The following is a 20,953-nucleotide window of genomic DNA, read 5'->3' on the forward strand; positions in this document are numbered from 1 at the left end:
GACAGACAGACAGGGACAGACAGACAGAGACAGACAGACAGAGACAGACAGACAGACAGACAGACAGACAGACAGACAGACAGACAGACAGACAGACAAATTAGGTTTTACGACTCACTATTCTCTTCCATTTCCTGACATCTTGTATCCACCAAATGGAGTATTGGCTTTAACAGCACCCCAGCAGTTGACCCTGTGAAAATGTTCATTATTATACATCACTGTAACGTCATAAGTTACAATGTGCGGTAATTTTTGGTATTGCACTATGTATTTTCATACATACTCTCCAAGTGCACACTTTTTGGTATCCTTGTAATAACCAAATATGATTAGTACCGTAATCATTTCTCAGACATGTGCATTTGAACTGATTAATATTTTAACTTTACTTACCACACAGATCCTGCTTGCAGTGCATTGGAAATGGTCAATGCTTTATCAATATCCTTAGTAAATACACCAGCAGCAAGTCCATATGATGTATTGTTAGCTCGTTCAATCACTTCTTCAATGGTCTTAAATTTCATAATTTGCTGAACTGGACCAAATATCTTTAAAAAAAGGTATTAAACCAAAAAATGCATTCATTGCAAGCTAGTTCAAGAAAGTTTACTTTATTATGATCATAAGTGCAAGACAATCAATTCTGATACTACTGGATACTTTCTTATTTGAATGTACTTAGTATTTGAAATTTAAATAATCTGTTTGCAAATTCTTTGTGATCAAGCATGAAGTTTAATAAAATTTCAAAGTTTAAAATCAAATCAGAATCTGAGCAACTTAAACAAACCTCTTCTTTGGCAATCCTCATATCATCGTTCACATCTGAGAATACAGTGCTCTCAACAAAGTATCCTTTATCACCATGACGACCACCTCCGCATTCAAGTTTTGCACCTTCTTTTTTCCCACTCTCAATTAGTTCAAATATCTTGTCAAACTGCTCATTATCAATCTGAAATCAACAATACATACAAATTTAATTCTTAATAATTTTCAATATGATATTAACTTATAATATTTTGGTACGTTTAACGTTGGGAGGAAAGTCATCATTTATTGTCACCAGTCATTTGAAACTGAATGATGTGCCAGATTTACATGTCTGAAAGTTTTGTCACTATCTTTTCAAATTGGTGAAGTTTGAACAATAAAATGGCTCACTAAACTTTGTTCAATATTTTATTCCAAATGGACTGGAATGAAAAATTGATGAAAATACGATGGAAGAAATATTAGGGGTACCCCAAACTCATTTTTAAATAAAGTTAATTTTCCAATTCAAAATAGATGCCAAAGTAAGGTTTAATGATGCCTGTGAATTATAAAGCCATTGTTTTTCAAATTTGTGTACTCCCAATTTTTATAATTTATATCACGAAATATTTCTCTTGCAAAATGTCGTGTGCTTTTAAAATTACCAAATTTTTTACTTGTTAGACATGTTTACTGGCTCTGATATACTTTGTGAGCTTGCCCTTTCAATGGGCCATTTGCTTTCATAGCAGAACAAAACTGACATCAAAACAGCACTGAGTTGTTGTGCCTTAACCCTCTATGCCAGGCTTTTTTTTAGCTTTTTTTAAGCTTGGCTGAATTTTAGCTTGAATCTTGATTCATAAATCTTCTGGTTAATTTTCTATCGACTACGGGTTTTAATTAACATTTTTGAAAAAATATGAAAAAATTATGGATTTTTTTTAGAAGTTGACTTTCTGAATTGAATGACATTTCAACCCTCTCAATGTAATACCTGTGGCCCAGACTCTGTAGTGGTATCAAATGGATTACCAATAACGCGTTTTTTGGCACGTTCTACACTTTTCTTGACAAATTCTGGATAAATATCTTCCTGTACAAAAGTACGTGATCCAGCACAACACACTTGGCCCATGTTACCAAACAACGCCTGGTGAGATTCTTCCACTGCAAAGTCCACTACACAAGATTACAAAAGATTGCCGATCAGAAGGATTACAAGTTGTAATTTAGTCATACTGTTCACAATAAATTAATTATAAGAATGTATCATATTAATCATAATAATTCCTGGCGAGCGAGCACACCCAAGCAGTTTATTGATTTACTAAAAATAGAATCGACGTATCCATAGAACGTCAAAGCGTATGAACTGTGTCAGTCTAGTTATTAGTTCACGCACGATTCTTGTGTCAAAACTGATGACTAGAAACACTATCAAAATTTAAAATATTGTCAGTTCGTTGTAAAAACATGATTGCCTTTTCATTGAACAAATTTCTAAAGATGCTTTCTTGGCGTAATTTGTGAAACAAACAAAATGGCACCACCCATTAACCAGAAGTGCACAGTTTTACAACTTGTAGGTTATAAAGATATCTTCCATACATATACATATATTGTATTATGTTAAAAATTGCATAATTTTGAATGTCAGTGTCCTTGCAAATGCCGTATCATCTTTAATTCAAGAACATTTCTATGGGTGAAAAATATGATCTACCATGTCTGTTAATTTCTTAACCCATCTAGGACAAATGTAAACACATACTTACTGTCAACATCTGAGAGGACTATGTTTGGACTTTTTCCTCCCAGTTCCAAAGTTACTCGCTTCAAATTAGATTTGGCAGCTGCTATCTGGATGATTCTTCCAACCTATTATGATATCAAAACATGTATATCCATTTCATGCAGTATTCAATAATTTGGTTGTTGATGACAAAATAGATATCAATTCCAATTACAGGTCTCAAGAAATAATTGTGAATTTATTTCATGAAAGGTGACAAAAGTTTGATATCACAAAGTTAATGTATCGATTCCAACTTGCATGGAACAACACTGAGATTTGGTTCTTTTGTACGACTTGATTGGAATTGTTACTATTCATTGTATTCATTTTGATATAATAGTCTGAACAAGAAAAGATTGATTTATTGTTTATGTATCATATAAGTAAGGCTATCACTATTTTAAGCAATATTCATTTTTTTTCAAAACAAACCTTGCAAAATTTTTTTCTAAAAACATACATTGCTTTATTTTTTTTTCAAAACATGCATTGCAAAATTTTATTTTCAAAACGTGCATTGCAAAATTTTATTTTCAAAACATACCTTGCAAAATTTTATTTTCAAAACATACCTTGCAAAATTTTATTTTCAAAACATACCTTGCAAAATTTTATTTTCAAAACATACCTTGCAAAATTTTATTTTCAAAACATACCTTGCAAAATTTTATTTTCAAAACATACCTTGCAAAATTTTATTTTCGAAATATACCTTGCAAAATTTTATTTTCAAAAACACCTTACAAAATTTGATTTTCAAAACACACCTTGCAAAATTTGATTTTCAAAACAAACCTTGCAAAATTTGATTTTCAAAACATACCTTGCAAAATTTGATTTTCAACACATACCTTGCAAAATTTGATTTTCAACACATACCTTGCAAAATTTGATTTTAAAGGCATACCTTGCAAAATTTTATTTTCAAAACATACCTTGCAAAACTTTATTTTAAAGGCATACCTTGCAAAATTTTATTTTAAAGGCATACCTTGCAAAATGTTATTTTCAAAACATGCCTTGCAAAATTTTATTTTAAAAAACATACCTTGCAAAATTATATTTTAAAAAACATTCCTTGCAAAATTTTATTTTAAAAGCATACATTGCAAAATTTGCAAAAGTCCTTCACTAAGATGTATGCACACAAGGAATATGTACCTGGCTGCAGTTTCAAGATAAGATCAATAGACAGTACCAATAGCAACTTGACCCGGCTATATACACATAAAGCTAACAAATATTGATAATATAAATATGAAATCACCTCAGTGGATCCAGTGAAAGAAACTTTATCCACATCCATATGTTCAGAGATAGCAGCGCCCGCCGTGGGACCATAACCTGCTAAAATATTGACAACACCAGGTGGAAATCCAGCCTGTGTGGAAAAAAAAATAATGCTCATACTAGTACCGGATTCTGCCGTAAATTCGCCCAGGCCCCTTAAATGACAGTTCGGGTTTTTAAAAAAAATTAAATGGAACCAATAAACCACCCAGGGCAATTTTTTGGCAGTTTTTTAAGGTGTTATTTTAATCTTTTCTGACGCCTAAAGTTTCGCCGTAGTCATTGACGCTATTCAAGAGTATTGATGTTTATTGCGACTAGCGTGAATGGGTTAGCTTTGTTTCGACATTGAGCTGTTATTGCTGTAAATAATGTTAAATTATTCTTCCGTTTATCTTTTGAAAACTATTTTTTTATTTAAAACCAAATCATGCCACTTTCCCATCAAAATCCAAGCCAAAAGATCGTACAACAACATCGGCAAATCTCTTCCGTGCTGCATTCAATAACATTAAAATATTTAAATGATCGATGTTAATTTGAACTTGATGGCATCATCCATCGTTTTTATTGGTCAATTATCGATTTGACCTGTCAGGTCAAAAGAACATCATATCAGGTCAAAACATGGCAGATATTCATTACAGCATCGAACGTTGAAAATGGTTCGGAATCATACGCTTACGAAGAAATAAGTTGAAATTTATTTGCATTTCATAACAATTCAACAAATTTATATTTTGTACGTTATTATAATCATTACTAGGTATTATATTATATTATAGCATTATCAATACCAGTTGATTTTATGACGTCATTGCAGCAGATTATTCGCAATAATGTATTACATTATTGAGCATCAAGGCCCTGTCCCATGGATGTGAATACAATGTTGTTTTCGAAAACGAATAAAAAAGAAACTATTGAAAAAGAAGAGAAATTGTTAGATAACAAGTATTTAATACCAAAATTGGCATCAAATAAAACGGTCCATAACCAATAACAGTGGATTTCAATATCGAAATCAGACAATATTGTGAGGGCATCGTCGTCTGCTCTGCACGCTAACGCGCATTCGATCGAAGCCTTCCATCTAGTACGCGCGCTTCTAGATTCTGCGACTGATACTGGTGGCCCCCTGATTAGTTAGCCATATCGTGTTGATGAAGTGAAGTTAAACGAAGATAATTTATCCAAGCAAATGCGATAAACGAAATTGGGGTACAATGTATGTCTAAGAGTACAGAGATGAATTTGTTCTGTTTTTGTGGTGAGTAGTACAGTTTTGCGAAACGAGATCGACGAAAGACTGACGTGACTTGTATTTCCTCGGCGTCGACTGCCGGTAAATGTAACAGTCCGGGCACGGATTGCATGAATAAATGAAAGTGTTTGTGTTCTCAGGTGTGTTTCTGTTTATTTATACAGTGAGATTAAGATCACTGCTGGTTCTCCTAGGATGGCTAACACCCACTAGCTTTCCGATCATGTTCAACGATGAAACTACGTACATGTACCCCGGGCACGCACCTCCACGCACAGTCGATCCAGCTGGACCACGGCGGCGATCTAGGTAGTGTAGTGCAAGGCCGCGGGGTGGACACCGATACGGTGTGTCGCTCGCTCGGGCGATCACTGCAATGCTACTCCACACCACACATCAGTCACTCATTCATTCACAATGTAAATGAGTTCAATACAATAATATTTGATTGATTAAAACTAGTTTCTTGCTTCGTTTGCCATGTGAGATTGTGGAAACAATTTCAAGAAAGACATTTTAAATTATTCAGATTCACGGGCCAGTGAATGTGAAACTATTCTGTTCACTGTAGATTTTTCTCCAATTTGTTCCCACTTTTTAGAGACAGCAAATCCACTGGTAATGACAACGCTACAAAATAATAACACTAATGAACTCCCCGACAACTCATAATGGACTCAAGCACACTTTGTGCTCCATATATGTCGCACAAAGTGAGCTTTCGCCCATTATGGGTTAGCGGGTCGTTCGTTATTGTTTAAATAATCAATTGTAAAACGCAGCGTGACCGAATTGTGCTACCACAATCATTTGCTACTAAGCAATGCAGTTGTGTTCATTGTTATTTGAAACTTCTTTTAGAATATATTTTTTGGAGAAAGATGCACGGTCTACTTTTTAATCCAGGTAGAAAAAAATGTATACAATTTTAGATTAGCTTCTGCAATAGTTTCTTTCGTTTTGGGTCGTCCAACTGCCGGTGTCGAAAATCGGCGTAGGAGGATTTTTCAATGAAAATATAAGCCCCCTAAAAATATTTGATAATTTTTTGAAAATTTGAACCCCAAATAAGGGCCTATACCAGCCGTGAAACTGCCCAGGGTGATTTTATGGCAGAATCTGGTAAGTATCGCAGACAATAAATCATAATGTTTATATTATCAAATACTGACATCTTATATGATAAAATCAGTTTATAATATTAGCCAGTATTGGTATCTCATAAGCTAAAATTACCATATTTATATTAGCCAGAATTAGCATCTGCTTAGTTAATATCACCCTATTTATATTAGCAACACTTTTACCTCTTTTATCAAGGCAGAGCAATATATTGCTGTCAGTGGAGTCTGCTCAGCTGATTTCACTACACAAGTACATCCACAGGCAATTGCTGGAGCAATCTTCAAAATCGTCAAATAGAAAGGGAAATTCCATGGCACAATCAAACCACATACACCAACGGGTTCATGGCGAGTGTAACAAAAAAAAGGACCATCTACAAAGAGAAAAGATATTTAGCAGTTATGCAAGGATAACATTTGTATGTATAATACATGTGTATATTTAAATGTAGTATTTTGTAACTACTGAAAAACATGTCCATTTCGTGAGCATGTCTTTTTAGCGAATTTAGCAAGAGAACTGATTTGCTAATTCAAGTCACTAATGACTTAATTATAAATTCAAAATGGCCAAGGCTTGGGGATTTGTATATAGTAATCCAGAACTTAGAAATCTGCGGTGCTTCCTAATTACATTTGACAGTTTTTCTTTGTTTTTATGGAGGTGATAACTGCGCATTTGTTTTGGCATGCGACAGACAAGTATTGTGAAAACAGGAAATCAACAATGACAAGAGAGATTTGTTAAATCAACATTTCGCTATTACGTCATTTTACCACAATTTGCTAAAATTGCACGTGTCTTTTTCAACATGTTTTACAGTATAATTTTTTGAACGTAATATGCGAGTAACTTTTGAATGAAATGCAATATGAGCTAGCTTTGAATGTAATATTGAATGTAACATTTCCATTTTAATTTATTCTGAGGCAATTCTTCAAAAGTGCCTTTAAAGAACATTTTTAACATCGATGTGACCACTGACAGTATGGCAACAGTCCATTTTGGTTGTTGTCAAAGCTTGTTTGCACTGAGTTCATGGTTTCTGAATTCAACCTGGGGTTAAACATTGCTACATGTCACCAATGGATGAGTGTACCTCTATTTAGTAATCGTTTGAATGTGATACAGATTCAGTAATGTTATAAATTGTATTGATTCATATTATACAGCACTGGTTTGTAATTTCAAACTGTATCCAAGATAGTTACTATTATAGCAAGGTGACATCTATAAGCTGAGGAAATCTTCACAAAAAGCCTATTGCTTGAGACGTTCCTCAAATACATCAAAATAAATAATTTACATAGATACAAATTGTATTTACATATATAGAATACTATATAAAAGGAACAATCTGATTTGTTGAACAATTCTCTATTTCAACTGTGATGGCACAAATTTTTTATAAAGCTAATTTCTGATGATAATACTTCAAGGTAAAATGTGAAGGCAGTAAGCTGAAATATTATATCTTAAATATGGGGAGTAATATGTTACGAAAGTGAGTGAGTGAGTGAGTAATATGTTACGAAAGTGAGTGAGTGAGTGAGTAATATGTTACGAAAGTGAGTGAGTGAGTAATATGTTACGAAAGTGAGTGAGTGAGTAATATGTTACGAAAGTGAGTGAGTGAGTGAGTAATATGTTACGAAAGTGAGTGAGTGAGTGAGTAATATGTTACGAAAGTGAGTGAGTGGGTAATATGTTACGAAAGTGAGTGAGTGAGTGAGTAATATGTTACGAAAGTGAGTGAGTGGGTAATATGTTACGAAAGTGAGTGAGTGAGTGAGTAATATGTTACGAAAGTGAGTGAGTGAGTGAGTAATATGTTACGAAAGTGAGTGAGTGGGTAATATGTTACGAAAGTGAGTGAGTGGGTAATATGTTACGAAAGTGAGTGAGTGAGTAATACGTTATGAAAGTGAGTGGGTAATATGTTATGAAAGTGAGTGGGTAATATGTTATGAAAGTGAGTGGGTAATATGTTATGAAAGTGAGTGGGTAATATGTTATGAAAGTGAGTGAGTGAGTGAGTAATATGTTATGAAAGTGAGTGGGTAATATGTTATGAAAGTGAGTGAGTGAGTGAGTAATATGTTATGAAAGTGAGTGGGTAATATGTTATGAAAGTGAGTGGGTAATATGTTATGAAAGTGAGTGGGTAATATGTTATGAAAGTGAGTGGGTAATATGTTACAAAACTGAGTGAGTGAGTGGATGGGTGAGTGAGTAAATGTAGAATAGAGCATTTTAAAGTTGCTTTCAAGACCACTGAGGAAGTTTTCTGGCCCTGTGCTATACACATTTGATTTTATGAGGAAGCGCAAATTATGGGAAAACTTTGCAAATCAATTAGTGGAAAAAAATTCAAGAGCAAAGAAAACTAAATTGGAAGCCAAAATGTTTGCCAACATTTGATGTAATGTAAATTATTGAAAATTAAACATTTTGTACATATCAATACTAGCATAGCAGGGAATAGTTGCAGGTAGACAAGCTTAATTGAATGACCCAAGAATTCAACTTAAACTAGTATGCACTTATAAGCAATGGCAAGTTCTAGCAAATAAACAATGTATCACTTTTTTCCCCAAAATTTGTTTTGTTTTTAGTTAAAAAAGTACAAAAAAAAAAAAAAGACAGTTAAATATTACCGATTGGAATTGTTTTCCCATGGATTTTATCAGCATATCCAGCATTGTATCGCAATAATTTAATTGCACCATTTATATCACCAAGTGCAGAATCATATGGTTTGCCATTGTCCAAAGTCTCCAACCTCTAAAAAGTAAAAAATAATAAACAAGCCATGCATGGCACAGTCCCCGTTAGTTATTGAATTTAAGATATATAGTTTTGTTTATAGTAATATAGCTGGAATATAACCATGTCAGGAATATGATTATGATTGTTTAACATTAAAATGATTGACATTTGTATCTGATCGTCAAACAAGTACTTGTCCATATTGGGAGATATTACTCTGGAACAGCATTCAAAATCAGCCATTTTGAATACATGTATATATCTATAACATGATGTATAACGAATATATAAAATTTGAACATAATCAGTCAGAGCATGTCAGAGATGTGGCTCTAGAAACCCATTCATTAAAACAAAATGGCCGCCAGTCAGCCATTTTGAATCTTATCTGAAACAAATTGATGTACATATGTATGATGTCATGTATGATGTACGTGTGAAGTTTGATTGTGATTGGTAGAGGCATTTCTAAGATACAGGTCCAGTCACATGCACGCACGGAAGCACGCACGGAAGCACAGAGGTCAAAACATATATGTAAAGCCCCATTTTCGGACTGCGTCTGAACAAGGACTAATTAAATTGTACATGGTAACTATAAAATGAAGGCATTTACACGTACAAATGAATAATTGCTTATAAGAGGGATCACAAATATCTACTAGTAATATTAGTTTATATGAAGATCATTCAGACAATAAGTTTAGAAAGTATATCGTATTTACTCTATTAGAAGCGCATATAAATTATCAATTCTATTGTTGTATAGTAGATTATTCAAATATTACATTTTGCCAACACACACACACACCTGTCATTTACGCACACACCTCTATCATTTATGTATGCACATTTAACAGAGCAAATATGCATTACGTTCAGCAATAATTCAATAATTCCTGTGAAAATATTATTTAGTAAAAAATGTCTGTTATTCTAGCTGTCATATTCAAGATTGTTATTTATGACAATATGTATCAAAAATTTTCTCAGACTTGTCTTAAACAAGACATGAATGTCGCAGTCCCTGTCATTTAATTATAAAATACTCATGTTAAAACAATACATGGAACATCTGCAAACATTTGAATTAATTATATGTACTCTATGTGGGAAAACTCATCATAAAGTGATTTCCCTTAATCTAGTATTGTACTGATAATTGAAAACTTCCATTGACCCATGCCCAAAATCTCAGAGCACACAAGTGCAACAAAACTAGCTGATGACAACTGAAGCTATATTTAGACCATGCACAGATGTCAATGTGCCTGGCCAAGATTTATAAACTGCAAAGTGTTTTCACTGATCTTCAACTTTGTGACCCGGTATTGAAAATAGAATGCAATGTTTACAACATTTCTGACCACTTTTTAAGATTTCAGTGTTAATTTTTCATAAAACCAAACAATAACCATACTGTGTCACTGATTCAGATCAAGGTCATGACGTCACTGAAAACCCTAGCATTACCATCTAACCTGATTATTTTGAGCATGCTTAGTTGTTCTTGGGAGAGGTAATTTATGATGAAAATCATGAAAAAGACCCACTTAGGTTTTTCAGATCTGGAAAAACAATTTACATGCATATTCAAGTGACTTGTTCATCAACATGCCAAGTTTTACTGATATCTGCTGCAGATTTTCTGAGAAAATGTTGGAGATGTAAAGAAAACAGGAGAGATGGAAAGCACAAATAAGAAACTATAGACCCCTTTTCAGGCTATATATGCCTGAACAAGGACTAAAAACTGTCTGGTGACCCCAATGTTTTTTTTATATATTTGAAGCCATAATAATAACATTCCATATAATCTTCAATTTGGCTTGAAACTCCTTATTGAAATGACCATTTTATCAGATTTTGTGATGCATAAAGACAGGGTTGACCACTGAGATGTATGTCTAAGATATATAGCATACATTGTTTATGCAAGGGAATCTACATGTCTGTTTACAGACTTTGGACAGAAACCAATAAATTCTTTTTTCAAGTAATTAAGCATATTTGATGGAATATTGGAATTATAAAGTTAGTGTGTACTTACTGCAATATAATCAACATCTCTTTCAACCAAGTCAGCTAATTTATACAATAATTTTCCTCTAGCTGATGCATCCATAGTACGCCATGGAGAACCAAGTTGAAATGCATCCTTTGCAGCTTTGACTGCAACATTTACATCAGCCTATGAGAAATACAAGTTTGGTATTGTGACTATAATGGTCATGTAACATTTCTCACCATGGGATATTTTGGACTGAAAGGAGCATGTTACATTTCTCACCTTGGAATATCATGGACTGAAAGGAGCATGTAACATTTCTCACCATGGGATATTTTGGACTGAAAGGAACATGCAACATTTCTCACCATGGGATATTTTGGACTGAAAGGAACATGCAACATTTCTCACCATGGGATATTTTGGAATGAAAGGAGCATGTAACATTTCTCACCATGGGATATTTTGGACTGAAAAGAGCATGCAACATTTCTCAACATGGGATATTTTGGACTGAAAGGAGCATGCAACATTTTTCACCATGGGATATTTTGGACTGAAAGGAGCAGGCAACATCTCTCACCATGGGATATTTTGGACTGAAAGGAGCATGCAACATTTCTCACCATGGGATATTTTGGACTGAAAGGAACATGTAACATTTCTCACCATGGGATATTTTGGACTGAAAGGAGCATGCAACATCTCTCACCATGGGATATTTTGGACTGAAAGGAACATGCAACATTTCTCACCATGGGATATTTTGGACTGAAAGGAGCATACAACATTTCTCACCATGGGATATTTTGGACTGAAAGGACCATGCAACATCTCTCACTATGGGATATTTTGGACTGAAAGGAGCATGTAACATTTCTCACCATGGGATATTTTGGACTGAAAGTAGCATGCAACATTTCTCACCATGGGATATTTTGGACTGAAAGGAGCATGTAACATTTCTCACCATGGGATATTTTGAACTGAAAGGAGCATGTAACATTTCTCACCATGGGATACTTTGGACTGAAAAGAGCATGTAACATTTCTCACCATGGGATATTTTAGACTGAAAGGAGCATGCAACATTTCTCACCATGGGATATTTTGGACTGAAAGGAGCATGTAATATTTCTCACCATGGGATATTTTGGACTGAAAGGAACATGTAATATTTCTCACCATGGGATATTTTGGACTGAAAGGAGCATGTTACAATTCTCACCATGGGATATTTTGGACTGAAAGTAGCATGCAACATTTCTCACCATGGGATATTTTGGACTGAAAGGAGCATGTAATATTTCTCACCATGGGATATTTTGGACTGAAAGGAGCATGTTACAATTCTCACCATGGGATATTTTGGACTGAAAGTAGCATGTTACAATTTTCACCATGGGATATTTTGGACTGAAAGTAGCATGCAACATTTCTCACCATGGGATATTTTGGACTGAAAGTAGCATGCAACATTTCTCACCATGGGATATTTTGGACTGAAAGTAGCATGCAACATTTCTCACCATGGGATATTTTGGACTGAAAGGAACATGCAACATTTCTCACCTTATCTGCTTCCTGTACATCACATATCTTTTCTCCTGTACTTGGATTTACAGTCGGAAACACTTTCCCACTGATGGAATTTACAAATTCATTGTTGATGAAAAGCTGCAAAGAACAATATATTTCATGAGTATATTTCACACACCAAACCAAATACACAAGTTTTATTTGTCCTGAAAATGAAATTAAGTTAGATTGAGATTTGTGATTTTTATATGGCTGAAAATGTTTGTAAGAAATGACCATATTTTGCATGATTGTCACCTTGCTTGCATCATATACAGCACCATGGTTATGCAGATGACAACCAACTATACAAAGCAACCAGCATAGAGCACCATCAGGCAACACTGGATATAGTGAAAAACTGTATCATTGTATCAAGAAATGGATGACACTAAACAAGCTTCAATTAAATGACAGTAAAACTGAGGCCATGCTAATTATGTCACCAAGTCTGACATTGAAATTATCATTTCCATCCTCAATTACTTTTGCCAGTTCACATATACCTTTTGTAACTTCAGTCAAAAATCTTGGTGTTACACTAGACAGCAATCTCAACATGTCACAACATGTCGGAATTGTGTGCAAGGCGGCATACATTCAGCTATTAAAGACAGATAAGTTTGATTCGCCATTATTTGACCCCTTATGCTACAAAGACACTAATTTGTGCATTTGTACTCTCATCTAGATTATTGTAATAGTCTACTGGCCGACTGTCCTCTCACTATCACAAACAAACTACAACGTGTTCAAAACGCAGCTGCCCGGTTAATTTATAAATCAAAGAAATCTGATCATGTCAGTTTACTTTTAAAATCACTGCACTGGTTACCAATTACATCTCGTATACATTATAAAGTCATAACTATTTGTTACAATTCCATAGCAGCCACCGGTCAATCATACATATCACAACTACTTCAACTATATACTCCTGCCAGACAACTTCGTTCATCCTCAGACACCCGTATTTTCTTGAAACCGTGCGTTTCAACCAAAACATATGGTGAACACACATTTGCTCATATTAGCCCCTCTACCTGGAACAATCTACCATATGATGTCCGCCACTCAAGTTATCATGACTCTTTTTGAAATAGGTTGAAAACTCACCTATTTGATTTGAATTGAAATTTACTTTGTTATGCGCTTAGAGCTAATTTAGGTTAAGCGCAATATAAATACTCCATCATCATCATCATCATCATTATTATTATTATTATATCATAGAAGAATGCAAATGTATAAAAAAAAAAACTTTTTGTTGTAGTACATATAGACATAGTTGTTGACTTTCACATTTTCTTGTGGTTATAATAACTCAGTTTTTATCTGATTTCTGTCAAACTTAAATTGATTAATGCAATTTCAGTTTGATTTCAGCATGTCTTGCATGTACCATAATAAATTTTTTTGCAATAACCTAACATCTGATTATCTTGATAATTAGACATTTTATTGAAGAATATATAGTCACATTGGTGACATCAGCCACTGGATGAAGCAGTACTCTGTGATTGCCGATAATGTGATATTTGCAGTACTTGCATTAATAGCCATTTGTGATAACCAACGATAGTTTGTGTGTTGGAAGATTGTCAATTAGTTTGAAGACATATCAAGACTCAATTCACTGGCTGTGAGCAACTAAAGATATTGAACAACTGATATAGACAACTTAATTGTTGGTGAACTAGCTTGTCTCTGAATGTTGGCTTATTCAGTTAGGAAACAACATGCAGACAAACTGTGACAATTGAGGAAGACTGCAATCACAAGGAAACAAATTTGAAAAAGTACTATAGTACTCAATTCCATAACATCCAGCACCATTTTTCCCTGAGGTAATATTTCAAGGTAGAGATAAAAAAAAACATTACAGTATTAAATCAAAACTCAGAAACAACTGAGGGATTTGAGGACATGAAATATTAAATTTAATACAGTGTTTAATAAATTATTTTTAGTACATTAGATTGCATGTGGAAAAAAATCATAAATAATTTGCTAAATATTTTTCTTATCAAGATTTGTTAAGGTTGTTAACCAGAATGCAGTTATTAGTTTTCTTATCAAGATTTGATAAGGTGATTTCGATTAGGCCAATGGATCAATAACCTCTACTGCAGACAGACTGGCAGACAAGACCTACAAAGCTGCAAGGATCCAGTCACACATATATCCAACAAACATGAACAGTATAAGGATAAAGGAAAAACTCCTGAATGTGACACAACTACCCATATTAACATATGCAGGTGAGATATGGGGCATTTTCCAAAATCAGACTAATTGGGACAAAACAGCAACAGAAAAATATCATCTACGCTTTTGTCGTCAAATTCTTAACATTGGCAACAGAGCGAGCAAAATTGGATGCAGAATGGAACTGGGAAGAGAGCCACTGATAAGCAGAATATACTGCTCAGCAATTAACTATTACAAACACCTCAAAGCGATAGACAATGACAATTTAGCTTTTTATGCTATAAAAGACATGGAAAACAATACTTACACAGGAGCATGGTTGACTACCTTAGAACGAAACTTGAAACTTTACAACAAAAACAATGTCACAGATTTCACAAAACAAAAACTAAATAATTCAATTAGACAATATTACATTAACAAATGGAATATAGACAACAAAAGGGAAAGTGCCAAATTACGCACATACAGGACATTCAAAAACTCCTTGGAACAAGAAGTATACATAAAAGTGATGAACAACCCACAACACGTCAAAACAATAGCTCAATTTAGATTAAGTTGCCATAAACTTGCCATCGAAAAAGGTCGTTATACAAAACCAAAAACACCAGTGGAAGACAGGTTATGCTCCTATTGTAACAAAGTTGAAAATGAGGAACATCATTTAATACATTGTAAATTGTACACAAAACAGAGACACAATGTTTCACACTATCAACAGTGTAAATGCAAATTTCCTGAATTTGGATAAAGAAAAACAATTTAAACGTATCTTACAATCAAAAGATAAAAATACTATTATAGCCCTCTATGTGTACTTGAGTAAATTACAGTAAATGAACAAACAAAAGAATACACTCAGTCACACTTATTTAATTTTTTATTTACTCAACTTTCGCCTACTTACTTTTTTTTTTTTTTTTTTTTTTTTTTTTTAGTTATTCATTATTAACTTTATTACATTTTAAACACCAAATTAGAAATGTAAAATTTTCTACACGATTGTAATAAAGCTGTTACCTATCTATCTATCTTATGCGCAGCGTAAATTTCACCCAGAAATTTGGCAGTATGCTCTTACAATCGTGGATTTAGTCAAGGTTCGCCATTTTGTGGTAATTATACCCGGTATAAAAAATGACTGTCCAGTTGGAATGAACTTATCAGTGGCGGCAGCACCAGGGAAATAGGGTAATTTTGGAGGGGCGTCACTCCCCTCAAATCAATTTGAAACTCTTGTGTCAGCAAAATTTCCCCCTCAAAATGCAGAAAATAGTGTTTCAGAGGGTCTAGAATTCAAATTTTTTACAGGGAACCATTACCCTGGACCCCACAGTGACGCCACCCTTAATAGGGCCACGCTGTGAGGGATAGTGAGCTGAACACTCCCCCCCCCAAAGTTCATGCCGTTGCCTCTTGCTTGTCCCTCTATACTCAGACTTTTGAATCTTTTACGCTAAATTATGGTTTTGAATGAGACAACAGACAGAAAATGCTTTATTCAAAAAACGTCAAACCATTCTCGCTGAATGAAATATAAAGTAAAGCAGTTGTACTATGTTGTATCATATCTCTTTTCTACCTCCATGGTTGTATGTAATGGCACAGTTTATTTCATTGTCGTGTATGTCTAAATAACTTACGTAACACGACCCGGGAGTCAGTTAATTTAGTATTACCGTAGCATAACTCCCATCTCCACTAATTATTTGAACAATGTTATTATCACAAAGCACCGATATAAGTAGCGGCGCTACACGTAGGGCTAGTCGGAAATGTGTCTAATAAGCACAGTCTATGGCAGGGGTAGCCCTGCGTACAGTGCTGTATGTACGGCGACGCGTTCGGTTGATAGATGTGGGGACATTTATCAACCGAACGCGTCCACGTACACACAGCACTGTACGCAGGGCTATGGCAGGGGTTGCGTTCCGGCTGTCGCATGGTTTCAAAACACAGTACAGTTAAAAACTGTAGTGTACGTTTTATTCATTGTAAATGCATGAAATTATGATAAACACTGTGACTGTAATATATTCTGCGTTTACCTGAGTATATTTGACTTCTGGAAGTTCCATTGTAAGACTGGTGAATTCAGGTGGACTTCACTAGGACTTCAGCCTAACGATACTGTCAGTTGTGTTGCACTATTGAACTCCACGACTTCCCAGGGTTCGTTCAGCCACATGAATAAACACAGGCCGATTGATGGCGTATTTCCATAGGTCGTTTCTTGGAGGCGCGACCCCGCCACGTGTTACACAAAGAGAACGGAAAAATTCGTTTGGAAAAGGGGCGGTGGTCGTCGCGCTGCGCATGTGCGACGTTTGTGTTGATAAACATTGATTTTCCCAATGCGCTGTAATTTTCAAATAAAGTTAAAACAAGTAGGGGACTAACTAAAGAATTTCAGTCATTCACAGGAGTAAAACAAAGGTGCAACAGTAGCCCAACTCTGTTCAGTCTATTTGTGAATGACCTGCCGGAAAATCTGAGCAATAAAAATGGTAGTCCACCAGAAATCTTATTTGCTGATGATCTACTCATTTTATCTCAAACTTGGGAAGGAATGCATGGTTACCTCGATGACCTGGAAGATTACAGCAATAAGTGGCAACTCTCAGTTAGTTTAGATAAAACCAAAATAGTTATTTTTAACAAGGGAAACCGCATTATTAACGAGAATATTTATTATGGTGGTTCAGAAGTTGTAGTAGTTGGCAATTTCAACTATCTTGGGATTATTTTTTACTCCCAATGGAAAGTTTAAGGCGACATGCAATACACTTAAAGAAAAGGCATTGAAAGTTTTGTTTGCACTCAAGAAAATGCTGGCTTCTGTGTCGTTCCACGTTTAAAACGGCCTTAAACCTTTTTTGATAAATTAATCACTCCGATTTTAAATTATGGGTGCCAAGTTTGGGGGGGGGGGAGAGATTCCCAAAAATAATATTATTGAAACTGTCAATTTTTCCTCCTGTAGATTCTTATTAGGCATCAGTAAAAGAACAACTAAATTGTCAATTTTAGGAGAGCTTAGGAGATACCCATTATTCATTAAAATTAATGCCCAAATGGTTAAATATTGGTTTAGACAAAACATTCCCAACACACCACAAATAATAGTATCGGCATTAAAGGAGATGGAAGTACTCAAACTTGATTGGATTAATAAAGTAAGAAAAATCATTGCAGATTATGAGATAATAATTTAAATAGTTACATCAGACAACAAGAAAAGTCTGATAAAGATATATTGAATAAAATACTTAGAGAAAAGTACACAGATGAGTGGAAATATAAACTATTCAATGACGTAAGAATAAATGGTGAGACAAATTAATTTAGCCACATACAGAAAATTTAAAATTGAATTTAAAATAGAAAATTATTTAACAGAGATCAACAATGTTAAACTTAGAGAACTTTTATGCAAATTCAGGATTTCAGATCATAAGTTGCTAATAGAGACTGGCAGACATAGACGGATACCAAGGGCAGAACGTAAATGCAAAACCTGTAATGTAATTGACAGTGAATATCATTTCATGATAGAATGTAGTAATTATATTGAATGTCGTAAAAGACTTATATTACAGAGTAAAAACAAAATTAAAGATTTCGATACATTGCCCTCTGAAGTTCAATTAATTGAAGTTATGAAGAAGTGCGCTATCGATGTTGCACAATTTATCCAGTCAGGTATGAAAATTAGAGATGAATTATACATGTAACAGCTCCACCAACCTAAGTAGTATTACTGTGTTTTATACTAGCTTTTATACATTTTTGTTTATACGTAGTTTCTAGTTTAATCTTGTTCTTATTTGTTCGTAATTTTTTTCTTTTGTTTATACAACCATAAAAAACAACTTCTGTTGTATTATTTCGATCAATTATAATGAAACAAGAAAACTATATGTATATATTATTGACTCTGTATTTCTGGAATTCCGGTGGTTTCCATCTGAATCTGCACTTTCCTAAATCCGTCAATTTCGTTGTTTCCGAACAGAAAGCGGCCGTAGAGTGGAAAGCAGTTGGTAGTTAGTTAGTTCATTGCCACATGTGCTAATATTTTTGGAACTCGCATAATAGTGATTTTTCCAAATTGGGGACTGGACAGATATACAGGAGGGGTAGGTTGGTGTGGTTTTTTTTTTGGGGGGGGGGTCACTGATTTTCGTGCAATTGTTGAGGGGAGGGTCACAGTAATCTGTGCAGGCATAAATAGAATGGTCAAAATTGTTCGTGCAATGCAAGTCTTATGACATCACAGTAAAAGTAGCCGATATTTTATGCACAGTCTGGTTGACTGTGTTGCCTCAACAAACACCTATTCTTATTACTCATTCAGCAGTTGTATTTACATTGAATGACATGTTAAAGTTATAATTCAGAGTTATGACCCACTGTACAATGATTCTAATAGTGAATCATCAGACAGTTGAAATGAAAGTTTCCAGCCAGTGCTATACACCAGATCTGGGAGAAAAACAAGTTACTAGAATAGAAAGTTCTTTTGCGACTAGCAATTCACCACTAGGGAAAATAATATTTATGTACGAGTACTGTTGGATTAAAACACACAGATTTATTGTAATGTAATATTATGACACAATATGTGTTTACAATACCAATAGCCACTGTTGTATTCCAGCACACTGTAATTAATACGCAAATAACTTAATACACTGATTATTCAAATATGATCTTTAAAAGTAATTATCTTAAGCCATGATTATCATGTGTAAGAGGAATTAAGGCCACCAGTACTAGTTAATAATAATATTTGATCTAGCAGTGGTGTGACTAGCATCTTTCTACGATAAAGGTACAACCAGTTACCTTATTCCACTGCAATGTTTGGCTACAAGGCAGACCTTTCTTCCCCACTCACCCACTCTTCACAGTATAATTGGCTTTCTTTGTTATAATTGTTATAATATTTTTAGTGTAGGTTTTATAGTATGATTGTATTTTTTTCTTCACAGGGATGTATTTACCCCAAGCTAGGGGAAACGATTGTTGGTATGGTGGCTGTGCTGCCATGCAGCCTACATATTTAACAAGTCAATGTGTATGTCTTAGTCCCCGTTGGAATTAGGTGAAATGTTATTCATACCAAAAATAAAGTTGTGGACCAAAAGTAGTTAGTAATTTAGAGTGAATCAACAGAATGTCAAAAAATAAAAATAAAAATAAAAAAATGTCAATAATAATTTTGAAAAAAACAAACAAGATGGCTGTCAATTAGTCATTTTGGATTCGTACAAGAAACAAATCACCAAGGACATGTATCTCAACATAAACAATGTTTGTATCAAATTGAACACAAAAAAACGACAAATCCTGTTAAAGAAACCACATTCTTCAAAAAAATAAAATGGTTGCATTCGGCAATCTTTGGTCTGATTATGGAACAAACTGATATGAACATGTATTCCTATATTCATGATATATGTGCCAACAATGAATGAAAATGATTTAAAAGCAAGATGGCCACCAGTCGTCTCTCTTTAATCCGATTGTAAAATAAATTTTCGTGGACATGTAATCTAAAACGTACCATGCATGTGAATCGCACTTATACATACTTATGCATGCTTTGTCAGTTATTTTTATAAGATATCACATTTTCAAAAAGCAAAGCGGCTGTTTGGCGCCTTGGTGTTTTTATTTGAAAATATCAATTTTAGACAGAATATTGCTGCTGTATGGTTTTACAATTATGTCTGGAGTTCAGTTCAGGAGTAAATATGTATTAAATATATCAAAATAAATAATGATGGATTTGTCACCTTGGCTTCTGAACTTGACAACGTGTGTCATCTGGCACAACTATCGCTGAGAAGCTCCGTATTTTCATGGCCGTTGTCCGCTAATGCCAATGTAAACAGAAAAGTGTATATTACACGATTTATATTCAAATAGGAATAGTTATATCTGAAATATATTTGGTTAGAAAAGCATTTGACTACATTTAAAAAAAAAATGTTATTATGCATATATCAGGGGGGGGGAATTCTTCTCCTCTCTGAGGTTCTCCACACGCGTCAGGGGGATACCCTAAGAGATAGATGGCTTTAATCAGAATTTTAGGTAAGTATGTTTTGAGTAGCCTAATTTATGTAAAAAACTGTGC

At 34.3% G+C, this 20,953-nt stretch overlaps 1 protein-coding gene across 1 annotated transcript in view; it reads right to left on the bottom strand.

The window, feature by feature from the left end:
* Window positions 1–16,998, bottom strand: part of LOC100367790 (aldehyde dehydrogenase 1A1-like) — a 17,925-nt gene extending 927 nt beyond the window's left edge. Inside the window, exons 1-11 of the mRNA XM_085500520.1 lie at window positions 16,857–16,998; window positions 12,589–12,693; window positions 11,059–11,199; window positions 8,897–9,023; window positions 6,422–6,612; window positions 3,828–3,941; window positions 2,541–2,643; window positions 1,760–1,944; window positions 797–961; window positions 397–554; window positions 119–193 (exon numbers count right to left, since the gene is read on the bottom strand). Coding sequence (XP_085356646.1) covers window positions 119–193; window positions 397–554; window positions 797–961; window positions 1,760–1,944; window positions 2,541–2,643; window positions 3,828–3,941; window positions 6,422–6,612; window positions 8,897–9,023; window positions 11,059–11,199; window positions 12,589–12,693; window positions 16,857–16,886 — 1,394 coding nt within the window. The 5' untranslated portion in view covers window positions 16,887–16,998. The remainder of the gene's footprint in view (window positions 1–118; window positions 194–396; window positions 555–796; window positions 962–1,759; window positions 1,945–2,540; window positions 2,644–3,827; window positions 3,942–6,421; window positions 6,613–8,896; window positions 9,024–11,058; window positions 11,200–12,588; window positions 12,694–16,856) is intronic.
* Between the last annotated feature and the right edge of the window lie 3,955 nt (window positions 16,999–20,953).

The sequence above is a fragment of the Saccoglossus kowalevskii genome, chromosome 6 (genome assembly GCF_978046115.1).
Source record: "Saccoglossus kowalevskii chromosome 6, keSacKowa6.1, whole genome shotgun sequence".
NCBI classification, from domain to species: domain Eukaryota; kingdom Metazoa; phylum Hemichordata; class Enteropneusta; family Harrimaniidae; genus Saccoglossus; species Saccoglossus kowalevskii.